This window comes from Cokeromyces recurvatus (genome assembly GCF_025118155.1).
Source record: "Cokeromyces recurvatus strain NRRL 2243 chromosome Unknown BX663scaffold_13, whole genome shotgun sequence".
In the NCBI taxonomy this organism is placed as follows: Eukaryota; Fungi; Mucoromycota; class Mucoromycetes; order Mucorales; family Mucoraceae; genus Cokeromyces; species Cokeromyces recurvatus.
The window spans coordinates 479,236-500,859 of NW_026251399.1; the positions used below are offsets into that span (position 1 = coordinate 479,236).

General features: G+C 30.8%; 7 protein-coding genes across 7 annotated transcripts; 6 read left to right on the forward strand and 1 right to left on the reverse strand.

Annotated features, from left to right (window-relative positions):
* Positions 1-1,371: 1,371 nt before the first annotated feature.
* BX663DRAFT_435134 (armadillo-type protein) lies at positions 1,372-4,952 on the forward strand (the record flags this gene model as incomplete). The annotated part of the gene is made up of 14 exons (XM_051523102.1): positions 1,372-1,428; positions 1,486-1,760; positions 1,824-1,918; positions 1,988-2,275; positions 2,405-2,535; positions 2,636-2,678; positions 2,756-2,889; positions 2,957-3,236; positions 3,298-3,364; positions 3,418-3,697; positions 3,757-3,965; positions 4,056-4,581; positions 4,659-4,805; positions 4,857-4,952. 14 exons carry the CDS (start codon positions 1,372-1,374, stop codon positions 4,950-4,952), a joined length of 2,628 nt encoding a protein of 875 aa, XP_051382725.1.
* A 1,080-nt stretch (positions 4,953-6,032) lies between these two features.
* BX663DRAFT_510342 (uncharacterized protein) lies at positions 6,033-6,412 on the forward strand (the record flags this gene model as incomplete). The annotated part of the gene is made up of 1 exon (XM_051527743.1): positions 6,033-6,412. A coding segment is annotated over one exon (221 nt), but the record flags the coding sequence as incomplete, so codon positions are not given.
* Positions 6,314-6,529, forward strand: BX663DRAFT_435005 (uncharacterized protein; the record flags this gene model as incomplete). Its single annotated transcript, XM_051523092.1, has 1 exon — positions 6,314-6,529. A coding segment is annotated over one exon (216 nt), but the record flags the coding sequence as incomplete, so codon positions are not given.
* Positions 6,530-9,726: 3,197 nt separating this feature from the next.
* Positions 9,727-11,800, forward strand: BX663DRAFT_68196 (DExH-box splicing factor binding site-domain-containing protein). The gene is made up of 5 exons (XM_051532282.1): positions 9,727-10,105; positions 10,175-10,335; positions 10,433-10,773; positions 10,833-11,049; positions 11,119-11,800. The coding sequence occupies exons 2-5, from the start codon at positions 10,193-10,195 to the stop codon at positions 11,561-11,563; spliced, it is 1,146 nt and encodes a 381-aa protein (XP_051382728.1). The 5' UTR covers positions 9,727-10,105; positions 10,175-10,192; the 3' UTR covers positions 11,564-11,800.
* Positions 11,801-11,847: 47 nt separating this feature from the next.
* BX663DRAFT_510354 (sulfate transporter family-domain-containing protein) lies at positions 11,848-14,683 on the forward strand. Its single transcript, XM_051527744.1, has 5 exons — positions 11,848-12,080; positions 12,132-12,238; positions 12,304-12,374; positions 12,452-12,613; positions 12,700-14,683. The coding sequence occupies exons 1-5, from the start codon at positions 11,883-11,885 to the stop codon at positions 14,520-14,522; spliced, it is 2,361 nt and encodes a 786-aa protein (XP_051382729.1). The 5' UTR covers positions 11,848-11,882; the 3' UTR covers positions 14,523-14,683.
* A 26-nt stretch (positions 14,684-14,709) lies between these two features.
* Positions 14,710-16,731, reverse strand: BX663DRAFT_510359 (uncharacterized protein). The gene is made up of 3 exons (XM_051527745.1): positions 16,284-16,731; positions 15,353-16,218; positions 14,710-15,287 (listed from the first exon to the last, which is right to left on the reverse strand). Exons 1-3 carry the CDS (start codon positions 16,680-16,682, stop codon positions 14,753-14,755), a joined length of 1,800 nt encoding a protein of 599 aa, XP_051382730.1. The 5' UTR covers positions 16,683-16,731; the 3' UTR covers positions 14,710-14,752.
* A 1,024-nt stretch (positions 16,732-17,755) lies between these two features.
* BX663DRAFT_510363 (leucyl-tRNA synthetase) lies at positions 17,756-21,506 on the forward strand. Its single transcript, XM_051527746.1, has 13 exons — positions 17,756-18,322; positions 18,384-18,617; positions 18,687-18,794; positions 18,862-18,971; positions 19,055-19,502; positions 19,608-19,688; positions 19,762-19,880; positions 19,950-20,048; positions 20,129-20,318; positions 20,379-20,454; positions 20,525-20,619; positions 20,700-21,218; positions 21,286-21,506. The coding sequence occupies exons 1-13, from the start codon at positions 17,825-17,827 to the stop codon at positions 21,457-21,459; spliced, it is 2,751 nt and encodes a 916-aa protein (XP_051382731.1). The 5' UTR covers positions 17,756-17,824; the 3' UTR covers positions 21,460-21,506.
* The last annotated feature ends 118 nt before the right edge of the window (positions 21,507-21,624 follow it).

The window sequence follows — 21,624 nt, forward strand, 5'->3', positions numbered from 1 at the left end:
AGCTTGAAATATATATTCAATTTGCACATTATTGGCTACTCATAACATTGAGGATGTATTTAAAAATAAACAAGTAAAGCATTAGATTTACCAAAAAGTAAAAAAGTATTCATTAATTATTAAGTGGGGTAAACAGTTTTGTGTCAATTGTAAAAGTAGTTTCAAATGAAAAAAAAAAAAAAAAAAAAAAAAAAAAAAATACTGCAATAATTATGCTTCGTGTGACTTTTTTCTTACTTTTACTGTTCCTTCTTTAAAAAAAAAAAACGCGTATAGATTTGGGGGGGCATAAATTAATAACGCGAAAAAATCTGAATCCCTTTTTTTTTTAATAAAAAAAAGAAAAAGAGTATTAAAAAAAAGAAAGAAATATATTACAATGGATATTGATGAACCAATGGATTCCCAAGCAAGTGGATTATTCGATTCACAATTAGAAGAGGAGACACCTATTTTAGTGTTCCCTGAATCACTACTAGGCACATCAAAATCACTCAAAGTTGGTGAACTTACAACATTGTTACAGGTACAAGATTAACTTTATAATGTATATAAATGTACGCATACATACTAATCTATTGTATAAATTAGATCCTTCATTCTCAATTAAAAGAATTAGATCAAAATGTTGATAAACAATCTCTTGAGGTTGTCACAAAAGAGCTTGTTCATAAACAAATTTTAAAAAATTCCAACAAAACTATTAAAGCTCTAGCTGCCTGTTGTCTTGCTGATATTATTCGTTTACATGCACCAACTTGTCCATACTCTATTGATACTCTCAAAGTATAAATATTTATATATATTTGTATATGAATATATGCTTCAGTATTTTGATATTAACTTTATATTCTTTTTTTAGACTGTTTTCATGTTTTTTGTTAATCAACTTTCATATTTTGGAACTGAATCACCCGATTTCCAATATCACTTTTATCTTTTAGAAAATTTACAATCTGTCAAGACATTCCTTCTTTTAAATGAAATTGAAAATGCTGATGAACTTGTTCTTCCAATGATTGAAGACTTTTTTAAAGCTGCAGAAAAGTAATCGTCGTTCCTCTTAATTCTTGGGTTTTTTTTTTTCTTTTACATTTTATAATAATTACTCGTGTCATTGATTACTTACTATTATTTTTTATTTTTAGAGCTTCGTTGGCTAGAAATGTTGAACTTTGTATGACGGATGTGTTAATTCAGTTAATTGATGATGTTGGTGTTTTAGGCCCAGAATTAACAGAACTTATTTTAGAGCAATTTGAGAAATATGAAAAGGTAAGATGAAAATCAGATAATAATAATAGTAGTAGACATTTGAACTTATTTTATTTTTCTTTCTTTCGATAGGGATCTAATAATCCTGCTTATTTAATGGCTTTAGATATTTGTTATGCTTGTCCTAATGCACTTCAAAGACGAGTATGCCAAGTAAGTTAAGATATAGTATATCTATCATTTATATTTACTAAGGACAATAATTATTAGTACTTTTCCGATATTTTACTTTCAGTTAGTAATACTAGCGAGGAATCCGTTGAAGGTTTAGAGGATGTTAAAAAGGCGCATAATTTAATTCGTAAAATCAATGCAACCTCTCCTGATTTATTGCTTAATGTTTTGCCTCTTTTACAAGAAGAAATGAAATTCGATCATTTAAACATTCGTCAATTGGCAACTGAAACTACAGGTGAAATGTTTGCAGAACAGTCTTCAAGTATTGCCGAAAAATATCCGGCTATTTGGAAGACATGGCTTGGAAGGTATAAGAAAAAAAAAGGGGGGAAAATAAATATAAAGTTACTAATAGCACTTTTTTTTTTTAGACGCAATGATAAATCTTCCGCTTTACGTATCAAGTGGTTAGAAATGTGCGTTAATATTTATAAAAACCATCCCGAGTCCATCCCTGAATTAACAGGTAAAAATGAAATTATAATTTTATTCAAAATATTTTATGCTCATTCATGTAACTTGTATTATTACATAGACTGTTTTAAGGATAAATTGGCTGATCCTGATGACAAAGTTCGTGCAACAACTTGCAAAATTCTTGGAGAAATTATAAAGGAAAGAGATATTAAAAGTTTTGAGAAATCTTTCTTGGAATTAATTGCAGAGAGAGCTAAAGATAAAAAGAGTTCTGTGAGAGCTGAAGCCATGAACACAATTGGCTTAATCTATGATGGATCCTATGATCGTATTCAAGCTAATGATAAAGCAATTATGACTAAGATTGGATGGATTCCTGATTATCTCTTTAGTTTCCTCTATCTTGGTGATGAATCTGTAACGTAAGTATTAAAAAAAAAAAAGAAAAAAAAAAGAGGATTTTCGCCTAAATTTTAAACACTATTTTCGTTTAGTATGGGCTTGGAAAGTACTCTCTTGAAGTATATGTTACCAGAAAATGAAAATGATGTTGACAGAACAGAAAGACTTGTTACAATTTATGATTCTTTGCAGTCTAAGCAAAGACTTGCTTTTACTGCTTTAATTAGACGACAAAAACTATTCAATGAAAATATGCATGATTATGTGAGAAGATGTGAAAATGCTGTAAATATATAGAATTATATAAAATGAATTTCAATTTTAATCTTTGATTTTTTAGTTGAATAATACAAGTGTAAGTGAGCATGAAGCTGCAACATCTGATGAATTTATGAAATATATGACCAGTAAGTGAAGAAGATTTACAAAAAAAAAAAAAAAAAAAAAAAAAAAAAAAAACTAAAATGTTTTGTTTCTTTTCCAGTGCGATTTGCTGATAAAGCTAGAACTTTAAATGCACTTCGTTCATTCCTTAATAGAGAAAATGAAAAAGATCTCAAGATTTTAAAGACTTCAATTGATCTTAATTGTAATTATAAACAAGTTCTTGATGCAAAGGTAAGAAAAGAAAAAGAAAGAAAGAGAGACACATTATCTTACTGTATACAACTTTGGTAAATTTTAGAAAAAATTGTTAGACAACTTAAATGAGGATCAAACAGCTATTGTTGATATCTTTGAGGCTCTATTAAATCGAGCATGTCCACTTATTTTAAATAAGAGTAATGTTCCACATTTATTAAAATTAGCTAAATCAGCTAGAGGAAGAAGACATACAGCATCAAGTCAAAGAGCTGTTGTAGCCCAAAGTATTTTAAAGGAAATGTCAATTACTTATCCATCCATGTATACTAGTAATATAAACGATATCATGAATGAAATTATGCGTGATAATGATAATACAGGTAATATAGATTAATAGTTGAATTATTGAAAATACCTTTTTTAATATATACATATGTTTAGCCGATGAGAGCCTTGAAATTCTATCAGAAATTAGTAAATCAAATAAAGATGAAATGACATATGCAGAGTAAGTTATTATAATAAGTTTTATATTTATATGAAAGTACTTATTGAACATAGTAATGTAATTGAACGTTTGACAAATTATATCACCAATGGAAATGAACATCAAGCTAAGCATGCTTCAATTGCACTTGCAAATATGAAAGGTTCGAAGTTGATTCTTGCTAATCTAGCATCTACTTTGAGCGATGAATTAATCTTAGGAGCGCCTAATTTACTTACCAATCTTATTACTCTTTCTCAGTTTGCATTATATGCATGTGATCTTCTTCATTCTTCAATAGACTCTATTATCCGATTTATTGAAAAAGATCTTTTGAATGCTAAAACAAAAGAAGTAAGTGGCATGAACGCAGTATTAAATAATTCAGTATTTTTATATTTATTTTTGGTTAGTTTTTTAGCGGTAACCCTGAATGGTGTTCTTATGATGAGTTGCCAAAATTATCACAACAAAAACTTGTTGGCATTAGTTTATTAGTTAATTATTTAACAGCTTGTAAAGATGATGTGGAACCTGAAGAGCATATAGTGGATAGAATATTTTCAATCCTTTGGTCATTATTAGACAAGACATGTGATAGTGCAATTGCAGATAAAACAAAGTAAAAAAAAAAAAAAAAAAAAAAAAAAAAAAAAAAAAAAAAAAGGAAACTAATTTAATAATTAAATTTATTTTTTTTTTTTCGTTCAAGTGCTGCGGAAGTTTCACAGCTTAGATTGGGTGGATCACAAGCTATTGTTAAGCTTACTCAATATGCTAAATATTTGAATGAATTGAGTGTACCTAAATTTGAGAAATTAAGCTACACTTTACAAGATACCTGTTTCTACGTTCGTCAAGAATTTGCGGAAACTTTGATGAAGGGCCTTCAAACTGAAGAAATTCACTCTCGTTATTATTCACTACTCTTCATTTGTGCTCATGAACCTGAAGCGTCTTTATTGAAACAAGTTAAGAGTTTTATTCAAAAGCGTCTCTCTTCTATGGTTATTAGATCAGGTGAATCCTCTGTTTTGGATTCTTCACTTGTACGTTTGATTCATCTTTTAGCTCATCATCCTGATTTTACTGAGGCTGTGGAAGATTTGATTGTGTTTGCTCAATATCTGAAGTTTTATCTTAGTTGTGTTGCAACAGCTGATAATGTATCATTTTTGTATCATATTGTTCAAAAAATTAAATTATCAAAGGATATGGTAGCAGAGGAGTTAAGCAAGGTATATGTACACTTTTATTGAAATCATTTATTTCTGTACGCTAACAAATTTAAAAAAAAAAAAAAAAAAAAAAAAAGAATTCCTATGTATTAAGTGATTTAGCAGCACTATTAATTAAAACTAAATGTAAAGAAGTTTCATGGCCTTTAAATGCTTATGAAGGCTATGTTTCACTTCAATCTAAATTATATCGTACTTTACCACCTGGAGCTGTTCAAGCAGAGGTATAATATTTGATCTATTTATTAAATAATTACTAATTTATTCATTTTTAGACCATTAAGAAGAATTATCTACCAAAAGAATTCTTAGAACTATATGAGGAAGAGCAAAAGCATAAGCCAGGAGAAAAGGTATTTAATAGATGTTAAAGAAGAGGGGAAGGAATTCATTTTAACCATCATTTTCTTCAATAGAGGTCTCGATTTAGCTCTTCAATTTCTAATAAGAAAGTCAAGGTTTAAGATAAAGCAAAATAGTGAGGAGTTTTCCTTTTTCTTTTAATAATATACAAGTTTTTAATAGTTGATATCTATTCAATATTGATATTATCTCTGACTTTGTTTCTTTTTTCTTTTTTAATGTGTGATATATTATTAGATAAATTGGATAAGATGAGTTATATAGTTTATCTTTTATGAAGGAAAAACAAGCTATATCATAAAAGATATTGAAATATATTCTCTTCAATAATAATATAAAAGAAAAAAAAAACGCTGGATTGCTTTTGCAAAATTACGAATATTTTAAGCACAATATGATAAGTCATTCATAAGTTTAAATCTTATCAGACTCTTATTTATCTCTTGTTCATTCTTCATATAATATATTTTTATTTTATCTATTTCACGTCAATTTCTTAATAGTTCTTCCTTTTGAATCCATTGGTCTTTTTTTGTCAAGATGCTTTAATACCGTTTGTTTGGCAATTAATAATCTAGATAAAATTTTTTGATATGCCATGTTCCTTGATTCCATTCACGCTTTTTGGTATTTCAATAGATACTACTTCATTCAAGACATAAAGTCCATTCGCACCCAAGTAGACAGCTTCAAGGCCTATCATAAATGATACTATTAAGTGTTTTAGAGATTGATAAGTTGAACATCAGTGAAATTTTTTGCAACGATCATTTTTAAAATCTGCTTTGCTGGTTAGCACCGTCTTTATAGTCGACTTATTATTTTATTTTTTGAAGTTCACCAATAGTACAGCCAGTACGATGGATATTGTCGCTAATTAACAAATATGTGTCGGCAGTTGAGAAATAATTGTCGCATAAGAAATTTCAATTTTTCGTTTTTTATTTTTGTTGATTGTCGTTTTAGGAAACGCGTATTGTCGCATCAGATTAGCTTAAATTGTCATAATGTTTTCCTCTTTCTGAGTTCTTCTTTTCTGTTTAATACTTTTTTTTTTTTGGTTTTTGATTTGAGTCATGGAGAGATCTTTTTTATTACGAAGATGGGCGCGATAACCTGTACGATGAGAAGGGAACGAAAGTTTATGATCCAATGGAGGGTGTTCTAACTGAGATAACCAATCCTAATGTGGTTCTTGAAAGACTAACCCATCAAAGCACTTGGAGAAAACTAAAACCGCCTGAGAAGATTGCTGTAGAAAAGATAGCTAAAGTAATACTAATTAAGTCGGCAAAGAAAGAATACAGAAAGTACCGTGACAGGCAACGAAAGGAATTTATTGACAGAATGATTGATTGAAAGTGCTTAGGAAAGAGGTCTAGCTACCCGGTTCGCAAGAGAACTAGGGATCGAACCATGTATGGCTCAAAGATGGTGGAAAATGTATAGAGAAACAGAAGAAGTGCCTTACAAAAAGTCTTCTATAAGTTCTGGTCCTCAGTCTTCTTTCACCGACGATCACAACGACTTTTTGAGGAATCTAGTGTACGATGATCCCCCCCCCAGCTTCCTGTGGGTGATGTAGTGGGGGAGGTTAGCTGAACAATTCGAAAAATTTAGCATCTCAAAATCTCAACTCAATAATCACCTTCAGTCTTTACATATATAACTACTCAATAATCAATACCCAAAGAAAATTTTCCTTGGATAAAATTGCGTTGAAAAAAATTATGTTGAAAAAAAAAACTACTAGTTGGAAAACCAAAGTTAGTTTGTTTCCAGATAAAATAATGATGGCAAGGCTTGAAACAACTTTAAGTTATACCCTAAAGATGAACAGTCTTTTGTACAGCAATCAGATCATGAATGCTCATTATGAATGATGGCTAGTCTTATTCTTATTCTGTCAATTGACATTCTAGTGATGCTGAATTTATTTAACCGTACAGAACTTACCTTGAGAGGAAAGAAATCTTAGGGAAAATATACAATAATCTTTTTTAATATTTATACACTGTGCTGTTATAGTCTTTCACCACTTTTTTATATACGCTTATTTTTTAAATATTATTAGAGGAGCAGCTTTATTATAAAACGATTTTTATTAAATTGTTTTTTTTTTCATTTTTGTTAATATTATAAAAAAAAAAAAAAAAAAGATGCTTTTCTTAGTTCTCAAATCTCTTTAAAAGAGACTTGATACTAACAGGATTAACCACGAGAAGGTGAAAGCATATCTAATCCCAAAAATAATATTACAACCCATACACAAATTGATACGGGCTGTAATTTTTTCTTCTCCCTCTAAATTTCTACTTGAAAGATAAACGTCCAATTTCAACTAGTAGACACTTGGCAAAGTCCAACCTGGCCCAAGCCTTGCTAGAAGAAAAAGATAGGATTCCTCACTTCCTACCCCAATAAAAAATACAGTTGGATGTAAGTTTCATTGGAAGCCGGGCTAAACATTCTGACCTGTAGCGTGGCGAAGTGGAAGGAATCCAGATACATGAAGTGCACGACCTGACTATTGTTTACCTGAGAATGTCCCTTCTTTGACCCCTAGCATCTACTTTTGACTTAACAGTAAATACAAGTTGGGATTCTTCAACTAAATAAATAGATGAAAAAACCACGGTCAGAAACGTAAGCTGTGCATCCTTATCTATTTTTATTTTATAAACAGCAACTAGATAAAAATAAAAAGAAGGAAAAACCTCCAAAAAGAAAAACAGAAAAACTAAACCTTGAGATAAGCCCTTTCAATGGTGCAGACAAAGAGTACGCTAATCTCCCTAAAAAAGGAACAGGTTTACAATTTCCAACCCCAAGTATCCTTTTTATTCCCCTCCTCCTTTGGAAATAAATCAAACTTGAGCAGTCAAAATTCGATAAGGTCCCATCAATTATCTAAGGTTGCAATAACCCAAGGTGAAGGCGGATATGCATGTAGTAACCAAAAGAGAGTCTAGGCCCTCCCCTTTAGCCATGTTATAAACGGACAGTTCTACAAACTCAAGTAAGCCAAGCTATGTGACTTGAGCACACTTCATAACCCTGACAGTGTCTACCCATAGTTTCAAGTAAAACTAAAGAAGAATAGGAAAAATAAAAAAAAAGCTAAAGAAAAAAGAAGAAGAAAAAAAAGGAAAAAAAACGAAAAAATGTACTTTTTTTTTATAGTAAAATTCAGGAGAAAAAGGAGAAGTTATTAAAGTTTAATCTTAGCGTATTTTTTTTTTTTGTTTTTAATTTACTTTGCGTTAAATCTTCTCTCCTGCCTTTCTCCTTGTCTTTTTTTTTTCTCTTTTCTTTTTAATACTTTAGAGATAAGTTTTGGCTTTTATTTGAATGTAGTAAAGCATTACTATCTTCTTTGAAAGTAAGCAAGAAAATAAGAAAGTAAGAAAAAAAAAAGAAGACGTTTGTTTACTTTTTTTATATGTATTTGTATTCATGTGAATATGCTGAGCATTCTTGCAAAGTAATTAAGCCAAAACTAGTCAAACGCGGTTACACGACAGAGCATGATGTTCATAGATAAGCTATCAATAATATAAAAAATGGTATTTTATACAACAGTTTTATTTTTATTTTTAGACACACACACATACACACAATGTAGACGCTTTTTTTTAATTGAACAAGACACTCTTAGTAGCTTATGCATTTTAAAGAGTTAGGCTGTAATCTTTCTTACTACTGTATTATGGCAATTGAACTCTTTTTTATGATGATCATAATAACAAGGCTCTTTAGGTTTTGATCAGTTTGAAAGGAATAATGACTTTAAAGAGAAGAAAGAGATAGAGTTTCAAAGAGTGTACAAAAGATAATACGATGAAAAAAAAAAAAAAAAAAAAAAAAGATATGATATCTTTTATTTCATATTCAGGCTTATAGTTTGTCCTGTATTATGTAATTCATCTGTTATAATATTACTTGTGCTTATCTCCAGAGCTTATTCCATAACAAAATTATCAAATGTCTATATAAAGAACCTCTCTAAAAAAATTTTAATAAAATTTCAAACCTTTGTGACAATACGCTTTTCCTAAAACGACAAATTGAAATTTCTTTTGCGACAATTGCTTCTCAACTGCCGTCAAATATTTGCTACTTGGCGACAATATTCATCGTAATGGCTGTACAAACATCTGCATCATACTTTTTTATTATTATTTTTGGTAGTACTCGTAAGACTTTCTTCAGCTACTTTATATTAACTGAAATGTTATCACCTCCAGTATAATAATACACCAGAACCACGATATTATCCCGCTTCCATAATGGATCTCTTTCCCCTCCTTTCTCCATGCTCTGACCAGATAGTCAGCTTTAGACAGAATACTCTGGTATTTGTCGTCTTTATAAATTTCACTCATTTGATTAATGAAGACTAGTTTGTTATAATTGCTTACTTGTTCATTATGTCTTTTATAATCTAATATTCCATTCCAAAAGATTTGACTATATCTCAATATTGTTTAAAACCTAAAGAAATATATTTTATTAGATTAAAAGTATGGAAAAATGTAAATATGACTTTTATTGACATTGCTTTTAACGATCGTAATGATCTATCAGGAAGAGAGTGGCATCTTTTTTTTTAGAGCGTGCAGCAAGACCTACACAGTCTTTATACTCTTTAATCGCAACATCTCTGTTTGCATGTCAGTATTTTCCTTCAATAACGAATAAAAGCAGGTTATTGTTCATGAAAAAAAAATAGAGTTATCTTGCAGGTAGTACAAGTTTTAGACAGAATTGGGTAACTCATTTCTGTGATATTTGACAATAAAAAAATGAGTCTCCTTGAGATTCTTTAAAAACGATTTTCATTGTTTATGATGAAAATGAATAAAAGAAAATAAATACATATAGATGTCAGTTAATCAACCAATAAAAATAGTAGCTGAAAGTCATGATATAAACAAGTCCAAGTAACGTTGTCGATTATACAACTTGTAACTATTATTACAACTATCCATAAATATCTATTGTAGTCCTTTCAATAAAAAGGAAGTACATGAATCGTCGGACAATTCTGGTGAAGCACGTGACTGGTTTATCACTGTGCAAATTTTATCCTTTTACACCACTTGTCACTTGCGTCTTATAGAAAGCCAAGTCGAAAAATTTACTGAGCGAACTGGAAAAAGTAATTTTTTAACAAACTTGGATCCTTTTTTTTTTTTTTTCACTGTATTAATTTTAGAATTAAAAATAGATAGATTTAAAATTCCTCATGTCAGCACGATTACCTCTTCAATCAAAGGCAATCAGGCCTAAGTTTGAAAACAAAAGAACTATTTTTGGTGATGAAGATGAAGATGAAGATGTTGTTCGTGATGAACTAGTTGTTGGATTCGAAGACAATAAAATAAAAGAGTAAAGTACATTATCATCATCATCAAAAAAAAAAAAAAAAAAAAAAAAGTAAATAAAAAACATTTTGTTTTGTCAAACTAATTCCGAAATGCTCTAGGGCTCAGCCAAAGAAAAAGGATGCGCCATTGATCATACCATCTACACCTAATGTTGATTGGAGAACTAGTGCTAAGCATAAGAAAGAATTATTTGTACCTGAGAGAGCGCAACAACGAGTTGATGTTTCTATAGATTCACAACCAGAGGTGTTAATTCAAAATGCCAATTCCTTTGGTTTACAGATTCAAAAGAAAGAAAAAGTAGAGACAATAAATGAAAGTAATAATGACAATATACAAATAACGACAATTATCGAAAAAGAAGAAAACACAACAGTATTAAATAAAGAAGAACCCGAAAAGACATTAGAGGAGCGTGCTGTTGAAGCAATTATTAGAGGCAAGGAGTGGGAAAAAAAAGAATTTGCTAAGAAATAATAACTGATATATTGTTTATAGAATCTAAAGGTGAGGACTTGGACGAAGAGAATGGTCCACAAAAAGTAATCCATGTTGATGAAACACTTGTATTTAGAGATGATGTTAAGAATAGACCAGATGAAACCACGATGGAGGATTATGAAAGGATTCCTGTTGATGAATTTGGCGCAGCATTACTAAGAGGCCTTGGTTGGAAAGAAGGTGAGGGCATTGGTCGCAATAGAAAAAATACACAGTAAGTTTTTTTTTTTTATGCTTTGATCTCGCTTTTAAATTAAGCATTTTTTTTTTCTTTCGTGTTTAGAACTCCATCACCAGCACCTGTAAAACAAAGAGAAGCACTATTAGGTTTAGGAGCTAAACCAGAGCAATTAAGTTTTAAGAGTGATTATGAAAGGGTGAAACATAGACGCTCAGCATATGAATATAAAGATACCAGCCTATTCAAAAAGATAGCAAAAAGGAAATTAGAAGATATATCAGATGAAAGTGACAGTTATAGTAACAGTAGACATCATAGTCATTCTTCGTCTAGAAGTAGTAGTAGGAGTAGTAGAAGATATGATGATGACCGTTATCAAAATAGAAGACGACGCAGTCGTAGTCGAAGTACAGAACGTCATAGAAGTAGCAGTAATTCTTCAAGAAGCCATCGTCATCGTCATAGGAGTGACAGTCGATCACGTTCTCCTGTGTCAAAATCACATAATAGTAGTAAGCGTCAAGATAGGTCATCATCAAGAAAATAAAGTAACATGTACAACCTTAAATATTGAAGATAGATTATTTTAATTTGTTTTTTTATATATAAAAATGTACATGGAGAAGCCTTGAAACATTGCAAATCTTCTACCTTTGTCTGTGATTTAAAAATTTACGTAACGTTCTTACCAAATAAGAGGTATTGCGCCATCGATTTATGTGATTACTCTATTTAACATTATAGATGGTTTTAATTTCCCAGTCTAATAATATAACAGTTTGAGTTTTTTATTTTTTTTTTTTTTTTGTATAAATGCATATGCTTGTGTTTTTTTTTTTCTTTTTTTTTTATTTTAAATATACATAATGGATAGTAATATATCACAACCGAACAATAGTTCAGAATGCCAATTTAATCATAAAGAAGAAATTATCATTGATTATGAAAATGTTTCATATCAGCATCAAACAAAAGAATTTTTCAAGCATTTACCTGCATATAGTAAAAATTATGCTATTAGTTTATTTCCAATTATAACTTGGATTCATAGATATAATTTAATGGTATAGTAATCTATCCTTTCCTGTTAAATTATTAACAATTTATCTCTTTAGTGGCTAATTAGAGATCTGATTGCTGGTGTTACGGTAGGGATTGTAATTGTTCCTCAGAGTATGGGTTATGCCAAAATTGCTGAATTACCACCTCAATATGGTTTATAGTAAAGCCTCTTAATTCAAAAAATATATAAATAAATATATACATGTATTTATTCTTTCTTTTTAGTACTGCATTTGTAGGTTTATGCGTATATTGTTTATTTGCTACATCTAAAGATATTAGTATTGGCCCTACTGGTAAATTCCAAGAAGTATATGATTTTAAAAATAAATAGAGAATTCATACTTTTCGTTTATTTTTTTATTTTTTGTAGCTGTCATGTCCTTGCTTGTTGGACAAACAGTAACACGTGTTACTGCTAATGATTCTACAATCACAGGACCTGAAATTGCAGTATCAATGTCTTTATTTACTGGTATAGTTGCTATGTTTATTGGTCTTGTGCGTCTTGGTATATTAGTAGATTTTATTCCAGGTAAAATATATCTAAAGTGATACAGTTTTAGTTATCTTTTTTTTTGTCATATGCTCATATTAGTACATTTACAAATATAATTGTAGCACCAGCTATTGCAGGTTTTATGAGCGGTTCTGCTATTACAATTACAATTGGTCAATTACCCAAGCTTTTTGGTATCAAAGGAATAAATACTCAAGATTCTTCTTATTTGATCTTTGGAAATTTTTTTAAGTATTTACCCAACACAAAGGTTGATGTTGTATTTGGACTTATTAGTTTAATCTGGCTTTACTGTGTTCGATATATCTGTCAAGTACTTGGTAAACGCTACCCCAAATACTCTATGCATTTCTTTTTCTTTAGTATCATGAGAAACGGTATTCTTGTGATTGTTGGCACCTTAGTTGCATTTTTGATTAATATTGGTAAAAGTACAAGTCCTATTAGTATTTTAAAGACAGTTCCACCTGGATTCAAAGCAATGGGGGTTCCTGTTATTCGTACAAATGTTCTATCAGGTATTGTTAGTTCTCTTCCCTCTGGTGTGATTATCTTGATATTGGAGCATGTTGCAATTGCAAAATCATTTGGACGAATTAATGACTATTCCATTGTTGCTGATCAAGAAATTATTGCTATTGGTTTCACCAATATCTGGGCCAGCTTTTTTGGTGCTTATCCTTCTACAGGATCATTTTCACGTACAGCTATTAAAGCTAGATCTGGTGTCAAGACCCCTATTGCTGGTATCATATCTGCTCTTGTTGTTTTATTAGCCCTTTATGCCCTAACACCTGCCTTTTATTATATTCCGGATGCTGTTTTAGCAGCCATCGTTATCCATGCCGTTGCTGATCTTGTATCAGGACCAAATTATGTAAAACGGCTTGCTGCTATTAGTCTTTGGGAGTTGTTAGTCTTTGTGGCCACCGTCATTGTCACATTCTTTACTACAGTAGAGTATGGTATATATGCTTCAGTAGGTATGTCAATTGTCATCCTTCTCTTCCGTATTGCTCGCCCTCGTTTTTGGGGGCTTGGACGTATCCCTTTAAGCACAACAACTGTTAGTACTATTGTCTATGACAATGAAAAGAAATCAGAACCGCAGAGGCCAGATATAACTGAGCTACACACTTATTTATATGTTCCTGAAAATCATCCATCATTAGAAAAGCTTGTTGAGTCCTTACCTAAAGGTATCTTAATGTGTCGTATAGATGAGTCGCTAACATACCCTAATTCTGGATACATATCTGACAAGATTATCAACTACTGCAAGTCTCGCACTCGGTCAGGAGGCAAGACACTGGACAAAGGAGAGCGTCCTTGGAACGATGATTCTACTCCTGATATCATTGCAGCCCGTGAAAGCTTACCGATCTTACATGCTTTGATCCTTGATTTTGCTAGTGTAAATCGTCTAGATTCAAGCGGTCTTCAAGCTATTGTAGATGCTCAAAATGCTTTAAATCGTTATAGTGGTCATCATGTTGAATTCCATTTTGTTAATATCTTAAATCCCACTATTCGGCGCTGTCTTGTAGTTGCTCAATTTGGTACACAACCTAGACCTGGAGATAATCGTAAAGAAATTTTGCCTATTGTTCCTACCTCGCGTGATGGTCCTGAAAGAGAGCAATTTCATCGTAAATCAGATGAGGAGAGTCCTAATACATTAGATGAAATAGAGGATATTGAAAAATCCTGTACAGAGTGCTCTAACACTCCTCCAATTTCATTTCATCGTCTTTCAACAGATGGTATTCCTATTCCCAAGGATCGTTATCCATTCTTCCATTGGAGTGCTGATAAAGCTGTTCGCTCTGCATTATCCTCTTTAAGCATTCGTCATTCTTTGGAGGAGCCTAATGATACTGAGGTGCTATCCGACATAAATAGTAATATTTCTAGTAATCATTAATTGATTTTTTTTTCCAGTTAGAATAGAAATAATTTTATACCCACTCTTTCTTTCCTCCTCCTTCCCATCTCTAATATATGTATTTATAATTAAAATGGGAGTTCTCTACTTATAATCTAATAAAATGAATATATTTTTCAACATTTCCAAAAAAAAAAAAAAAAAGAAATAAAAAAAAATTAAAAGCGTGATAATTAATTATTAAAGTCATATTGAATAAACAATTTATATTATAGATAATTATGCATCCATGCTTCATCATTATTCATTGATGAAATAGTAGAAGTGCTACTATTTTCTTGCTTTAAAATATAATCTGGCTCTTTTATGTCAACTGAAGTCTTCACTCGAGTAGCAACATCAGAAAAAATACGAAACCCATTTTCAACAAAACCTTCACTAAAATGTCGAACATTTTTACCAATCTCAATAACTTTTGTAAAATCAAATAGTTCTTTATCCTCTTCTTCTTCTTCTTCTTTTATAATATCCTTTTTCTTTTCCTCTTGTGTCTTCTTTGATATAGCCGATGTCGGGGAGCCTGCAAATGCTGTAAATAAAGAAGAAGGCGAAAAAGAGGATAATTCAGAGGAGTGAGATGAAGGGAGAATACGAGCTGGAGATCTGTCCTCGCTAATATTCAAACTATTACCAATCTGATTGATTAGCTTTGTAATGGTAGGTGCTACATCTATAATGGAGCCTGTCCTTTTACGAGCCGTTACTACAGACAGATGTTGCTCTAGATTGCTTTCACTGTTACAACTAAAAAGAAAAAAAGTAAATCAAATATGATAAGCTATACATATATGAGTCTATATATACGAAACCTGTTTGTATTTTTTACTAAATTATTATTATTTATTTTTTTCTTTTGGTTTTCAGGACTCATAAGCTCATCTTCATCATCAGATGAATCTATATTCATTATAATAGTTTTTTTGATAAAAGCTAATTTTTCTGTAAAATCTTCTAATTTGTCACCCAAAATGGATTGTGCTGCTGTAGCTACTATAGAGAGCTTTCTTTCTTTTTTCTCAACATTACTGGATTTTTCATTGTCATTCATTGTTGGTTTTGACGCAACTAATATTCTTTGATTACTAGATAATAGTTCTTCTTTCTTTGATGATTCCAATGATATTGAAGTACTGGTTCCTAAATCTTGCACTTGCTCAACTATTGCAACTTTACTACCTATTTTAATTTTATCTTCAATGACAATCTGCTGTTCTTCTTTATCGTCTTTACTATTACAAGCTAAAATTCTTTCTTCTGTTTTAGGAAATAGTTTAGAACTTTTATCGCCTATGACTTGAGTGGTGGATGTTAAAAGGTCACTATCGTTTATTGAGTTATCGAACAAAAGCTTTTGGTGAATCATGTTCTGGGGTATCTCTTGAGAAAGTCTTGGTAAAGGAAGATGATGTAGCACAGTTTCTTCTATTTGCGGAGCTTTGCTGTCTATTATAGATCTTCTTTGACTTTTATTATCATTTGGTATTATCATTTCTAACGGTGGTGTAGTTTTAACATAGGATAGCGATTGTAAATTAGTAAGAGAACTATCGTCTTTGTCACTGCATAATTTAAATTTAAAACTATCTCCTGATTCCGTATCATCAGATTCAAGATTGTATTTTCTCAATGCAGTTTGGTTTAGACCCACAAGTTCTTCCTCGCCTAAATGTAAAGTCTTGTAAAGTAATAAAAAAAAAAAAAATAAAATAAATATACAATTTATTTATTTATTTTTCTTACCTGCTGGTGAACATTTTTTACAAAATCATGCTGATGTTCCTCTTCTAGGTGAGCATTTCCTTCATATCTATTTTGAATATGACTAGCATCTGCTTCGACAAAAAGATGAATGGGCAAATAGTTTCTATTTTGATGTTGTAAAAAGATTTGCCTAGCTCTAGCCTTATTCTCCGAATAAGTTGTAATCTCAGTTGGAATGATGAACTCTTCAGGATAGTGATCTTCACATTCCACATCGGAATCTTCAGACAACTGAATTGCTCTGCTCCTTGTATTCAATAATTGAACTGAACTACAACATGGTATTGACCATCTTAAAGTTGATCTCGAGAATAGTGAATGCTGATCATCTTGTTCTATCGGTAAACGTATAATTCCTCTTCCGTTATCACTAGACATTTTTTTTTTTATTTTGTTAAATTAATTAAACTTAAAAAAAAGGGACACTTATTATTAGTTTAAATAATGAAAAAAAAAAGCATTACAGGTACAAGAGTATCACAAGTACAAAATTGTATCCTTGTGCCAAGATATTAGGAAAAAAACTGTATTGTAGGTCTTTTAATTCACACCTTAGATTGTTATATTATAATGAAATTTTTGGTTATATTTAAGACCTGACAATCATCACTCTAGCTTTGGTTTAATTAATCCAAGGTAAAAATATTTTAAACCATGACTAAAGTCATTTTAACTATCACTTGGCTAGACTATAGTCATTTTATATACCCCCTTCTTTATTTTAACTATTTATTTGAGACTATTTACATTGAGTAAGTAGCTTAGCATTTATACATGTAGACTTTATAAGCTTTACTCTTCTACGATTTATATATTAAAGGACATGCAAAAGCTAAGCTATCTTATTACATAATAATTTTTCCCTAAAATCTTTAAAAAAAAATATCTTTAAAATTGTACAAAGAGAATGTGTTAATTAAATGCCTAAAGTGCTTGTTTCCAACAAGAACAAATGTTTGCATCCTGATTTATTCATTAGTAAATTTTTTCTATTATCTCTACAATTCTAATCAAATGTTTATCATTGAAAATAAGACTTTTTGTCTCTACAGCATCAATGAAATACTGGTGTATATCCTCTTCCCCTTATTATTATTATTTATTTTTCACTTGTAATCACCGTTTTACGTATGCATGATATCTATAGGATAGGTCAAGCTCAACATGATTTACCGGAATATAAACTAGACCATTCAGGCGTCTATTTTGTGTGTGTGTTTTTCCTTTGGCTATGTATTACGTTAAATTGTCTCTTGTCCTATTAAATAATATATGATTTTGTTTTTGCAATTGGTTATTATCGTGTTTTTTTTTTCTTTTTCCTTTTAAAAAAGTATTTACTGGCTACTATTATCATAAATGATTGTACAATTAGATAATGTTATGTGCTATAATACTATTTCCCTTTCCAAAAAAAAAAAAAAAAAAAAAAAAAAAAAAAAAAAAATCTCCGCTAAGAAGGGGCAGATAGAGACAGGGTTGAAACAAAGAATTCGATTGTTTTGCACTTTATTGAAACCATGTCATTCTTAAAGACACAATCAGTAACCCTAAACGTCCTCAGGAAAGGTAGTGGTACAACTCATACTCCAGCCACTATTATTGTCGGTTCCTCGAAATATTATTATGCAACTACATCACAACCACAACGTAAATTACCTATTAACTTTACAAGCATCGAAGAGAAATGGCAGCAACGATGGAAATCAAATAAATCCCTAAAAGCTACTGTGAATCCTATTAAATCCAGTTACTATGTACTCTCTATGTTTCCTTATCCAAGTGGCATGCTTCATATGGGTCATGTCCGTGTATATACTATTAGTGATACTATTCAACGCTTTCGAAAAATGAAAGGATATGATGTGCTGCATCCAATGGGTTGGGATGCATTTGGATTACCTGCTGAAAATGCTGCAATCGAACGAGGCATTCATCCTGCTGAATGGACAACGAAGAACATTACTGCTATGAAGGAACAGATGTCAAAATTATGTATTGATTTTGATTGGTCAAAAGTAAATATATATATAATGCATTTCGAATATGGATAAATATGAATTCTTTATATTGTCATAGGAAATAGCTACATGCAGCCCAGAATATTATAAATGGACGCAATACATTTTTTTAGAATTATATAAAGCAGGATTAGCATATCAGAAAGAAGCAATAGTAAATTGGGATCCTGTTGATAAAACTGTTTTAGCTAATGAACAAGTAGATCCTGAAGGTAGATCATGGCGTTCAGGTGCTTTAGTAGAAAGAAAGAAATTAAAGCAATGGTTTTTTAAAGTGACGGAATTTGCAGAAGTAAGAAAAATGGCAGTAGAAATTCATATGTATATTCAATTAGAAGGTTAATTTATCGTGTTACAATAGGATCTGTTGAAAGATATTGACAGGTTGGAAAACTGGCCTGACCGTGTAAAGCAAATGCAGAGGAACTGGATTGGAAAATCTGAAGGAGCAGAATTTGATTTTAAAATTGTAAGCTTAGTAATTTTTAAACATAGATAAAAGAAAAAGAAAAAAAGAGGACTTATTTACTATTCAGAAATCAAAAAAATTAGAAGACTCTATCAAAGTATTCACAAGTAGACCTGATACTATCTTTGGTGTTCAATACTTGGTACTTGCACCTGATCATCCTTTAGTAACAAAAGAGTAAATGTGGCTGCTTAATACCTTGGATTGTATATATATATATGTATGTATTTACATAGAAACTAACCACTATATGTGTATAGAAATCTTCCTAGTGAGCAAGCGGATTCTGTTTTAAGATTTGTAGAAGATTTAAAGAAAAAACAAAATATGGATGCAGCTGAGGAGAGTAAAAAAGGTGTTTTTACTGGTCTATATGCATATAATCCATTTACAAAGGAAGATATTCCAGTTTATGTAGCACCTTATGTACTATCTGATTATGGAACTGGTGCTGTCATGGGTGTTCCTGCACACGATAAACGTGATTTTGAATTTTGTAAGGTTAATCAGGTTGTGGATAACATACGATATGTTGTGGAACCAGTTATTAGTGAAGTTGGCAAAGAAGTAAATTTAAATGTTCCCTTTACAGCAGATGGAATTTTGACAGAATTATCGGGTTCATTTAAGGGTATGAAATCTGAAATAGCAAGAAAAGAAATTTTGAAAGAAGCGCAAAGGATGGGTGTGGGGAAGCCTGCAATACAAGTAATATATAAATAGATATATATACAAATATACATATATATATATATATATATATATCACAGTACTATCATATTCTCTTTGGGCTGAACATTATAATTATCTTAGTTTCGATTGAAGGATTGGCTTTTATCAAGACAAAGATACTGGGGTGCACCAATTCCTATCATTCACTGTCCATCCTGTAATGTAAAGTATTATTGATTCTTCTAAAAAAAAAATAGAGGGGAGTTATATATTTTAATACATGTGTTAATTTTAGGTTGTTCCTGTGCCTAAAGAGGATCTTCCCGTTCTTCTTCCTTTAAATGTTGAATTTTCAGGAAAAGGCCAATCACCTTTAGCTCGTAAAGAAGACTGGGTGAATTGTCAATGCCCAAAGTAAGCTTTAGATATGTATATTAATGAATAATTTAAACATTTAACATCATTCTCTTTTTTTCTTTAAAGATGTCACAGTCCTGCTAAGCGAGAGACAGATACAATGGATACTTTTGTTGATTCATCATGGTATTTTCTGAGATATACAGACCCTAATAATAAAGAACTGTAAGTGTTGAAAGAACTAAAAAAAAAAAAGGCTATCGACATCTAATTCTTTTTTTTTTTTTTTTTTTTTTTTTTGTTAGGCCATTTAATTCTGCCAAAGCATCTGCCTTATTACCTGTCGATATTTACATTGGTGGTGTAGAGCATGCAATTCTTCATCTTTTGTATGCAAGATTTATATCCAAGGCTTTGTATAAACAAAGAGCTTTTTTTGAAGTACCAGGGATAAAACCTGGTCACGGTGAGCCTTTCAACATTCTACTTACACAGGTAAATTAATTAGTTTTTTTTTTTTCTTTAATTCACATGTAAATATAAATATATTCATAGGGTATGGTTCATGGTCGCACATTTAAAGATCCAAATACTCAAAGATTTTTAAAGCCTGAAGAAGTTGATACATCCGGTAAATAAATGTATATAAACAACATAAAGAATAAAATAAAAAAAAATCTAACGAGTGGTATATATGCTAGATTATGCAAATCCAAAAATTATTGCGACTGGTGAATCACCTTTAATTTCGTTTGAAAAAATGTCAAAAAGTAAATATAATGGTGTAGATCCTGTGGTAAGGATATATAAAATATACATACATACATGTATATGTATATATATATATTATATAGCTAATATATAATATGAATATAGTCTGTTATCAAGGAAAATGGTGTGGATCCTACACGTCTTCATATACTCTACAAAGCTCCGCCCTCTGAAGTACTTGAATGGGAAGATTCCAGTATTGTCGGCATGCAGCGTTGGCTTGTAAAAGTATTGAAACTTTCCCAGACATTAAAAACTGCAAGTCAAACACCTTTACCTCAATTAAATTCTATGACTTCTGTAGAAAGAGAGATGTATCGATTCACAAACCAAACTATTAAGCAAATTACAGATGCTATGATGACTACATATTCTTTTAACACTGTGATCTCCGACCTTATCAAGTTATCAAATTATATTAGTTCAACAAAGGATCTTCAAGCAAATTCAGGAGTGTATCAGCATGCTGTCACGTCATTAGTGAAAATGATGGCACCTATGGCTCCATCAATAAGTGAAGAGTGTTGGGAAGCTCTTGGACAAGAGAAGAGTATTTTTGAACATTCTTGGCCTGAATTTGATCCTAATGCGTTGGAGAAACAAGAATTAAAGTGTGTTATTCAAGTAAGCAGATATATTTATATTTATAAATTATTTTTTTTTATTTTTATTTAAATATTGTATTATGCAGGTAAATGGTAAAACAAGATTAAATATGACTATTTCGAAGGAATTAGCAAACAATGCTAGTGAAATTGAAAGGCTTGTAAGGGGTTCAGAGGTTGGTCAGAAATGGCTTTCTGATAAACCTATTAAGAAGTTAATTATTGCCAAGAAAGGTGAACTTGTTAATTTTGTGATTTAAATAAAAGGAAAAAAAAGATCTAGATTGTATAAATTTTATCCAAAAAAGCATATTTTGATTTCTTAATAGTCTGTCTTGATGTGCTAGAAGAAGTAGAGGATCTGAGTAGATGAATATGAGTAGTATATTTTTTGATAAGCTGTGTAATGATTCCTAAATATGTAT

Bases quoted from the DNA above. Each gene is read 5' to 3' on its own strand.
- BX663DRAFT_68196 (XM_051532282.1), top strand. From the start codon at position 10,193: ATGTCAGCACGATTACCTCTTCAATCAAAGGCAATCAGGCCTAAGTTT. The intron at 10,336-10,432 runs GTAAAGTACATT...GAAATGCTCTAG, and splicing joins GAAGACAATAAAATAAAAGA to GGCTCAGCCAAAGAAAAAGG. The intron at 11,050-11,118 runs GTAAGTTTTTTT...TTTCGTGTTTAG, and splicing joins CGCAATAGAAAAAATACACA to AACTCCATCACCAGCACCTG.
- BX663DRAFT_510354 (XM_051527744.1), top strand. From the start codon at position 11,883: ATGGATAGTAATATATCACAACCGAACAATAGTTCAGAATGCCAATTT. The intron at 12,081-12,131 runs GTATAGTAATCT...TTATCTCTTTAG, and splicing joins TTCATAGATATAATTTAATG to TGGCTAATTAGAGATCTGAT. The intron at 12,614-12,699 runs GTAAAATATATC...ATATAATTGTAG, and splicing joins ATTAGTAGATTTTATTCCAG to CACCAGCTATTGCAGGTTTT.
- BX663DRAFT_510359 (XM_051527745.1), bottom strand. From the start codon at position 16,682: ATGTCTAGTGATAACGGAAGAGGAATTATACGTTTACCGATAGAACAA. The intron at 16,219-16,283 runs GTAAGAAAAATA...TTACTTTACAAG, and splicing joins TAAAAAATGTTCACCAGCAG to ACTTTACATTTAGGCGAGGA. The intron at 15,288-15,352 runs GTTTCGTATATA...TTTTCTTTTTAG, and splicing joins TTAGTAAAAAATACAAACAG to TTGTAACAGTGAAAGCAATC.
- BX663DRAFT_510363 (XM_051527746.1), top strand. From the start codon at position 17,825: ATGTCATTCTTAAAGACACAATCAGTAACCCTAAACGTCCTCAGGAAA. The intron at 18,618-18,686 runs GTAAGAAAAATG...GTGTTACAATAG, and splicing joins AAGTGACGGAATTTGCAGAA to GATCTGTTGAAAGATATTGA. The intron at 20,319-20,378 runs GTAAATTAATTA...ATATATTCATAG, and splicing joins TCAACATTCTACTTACACAG to GGTATGGTTCATGGTCGCAC.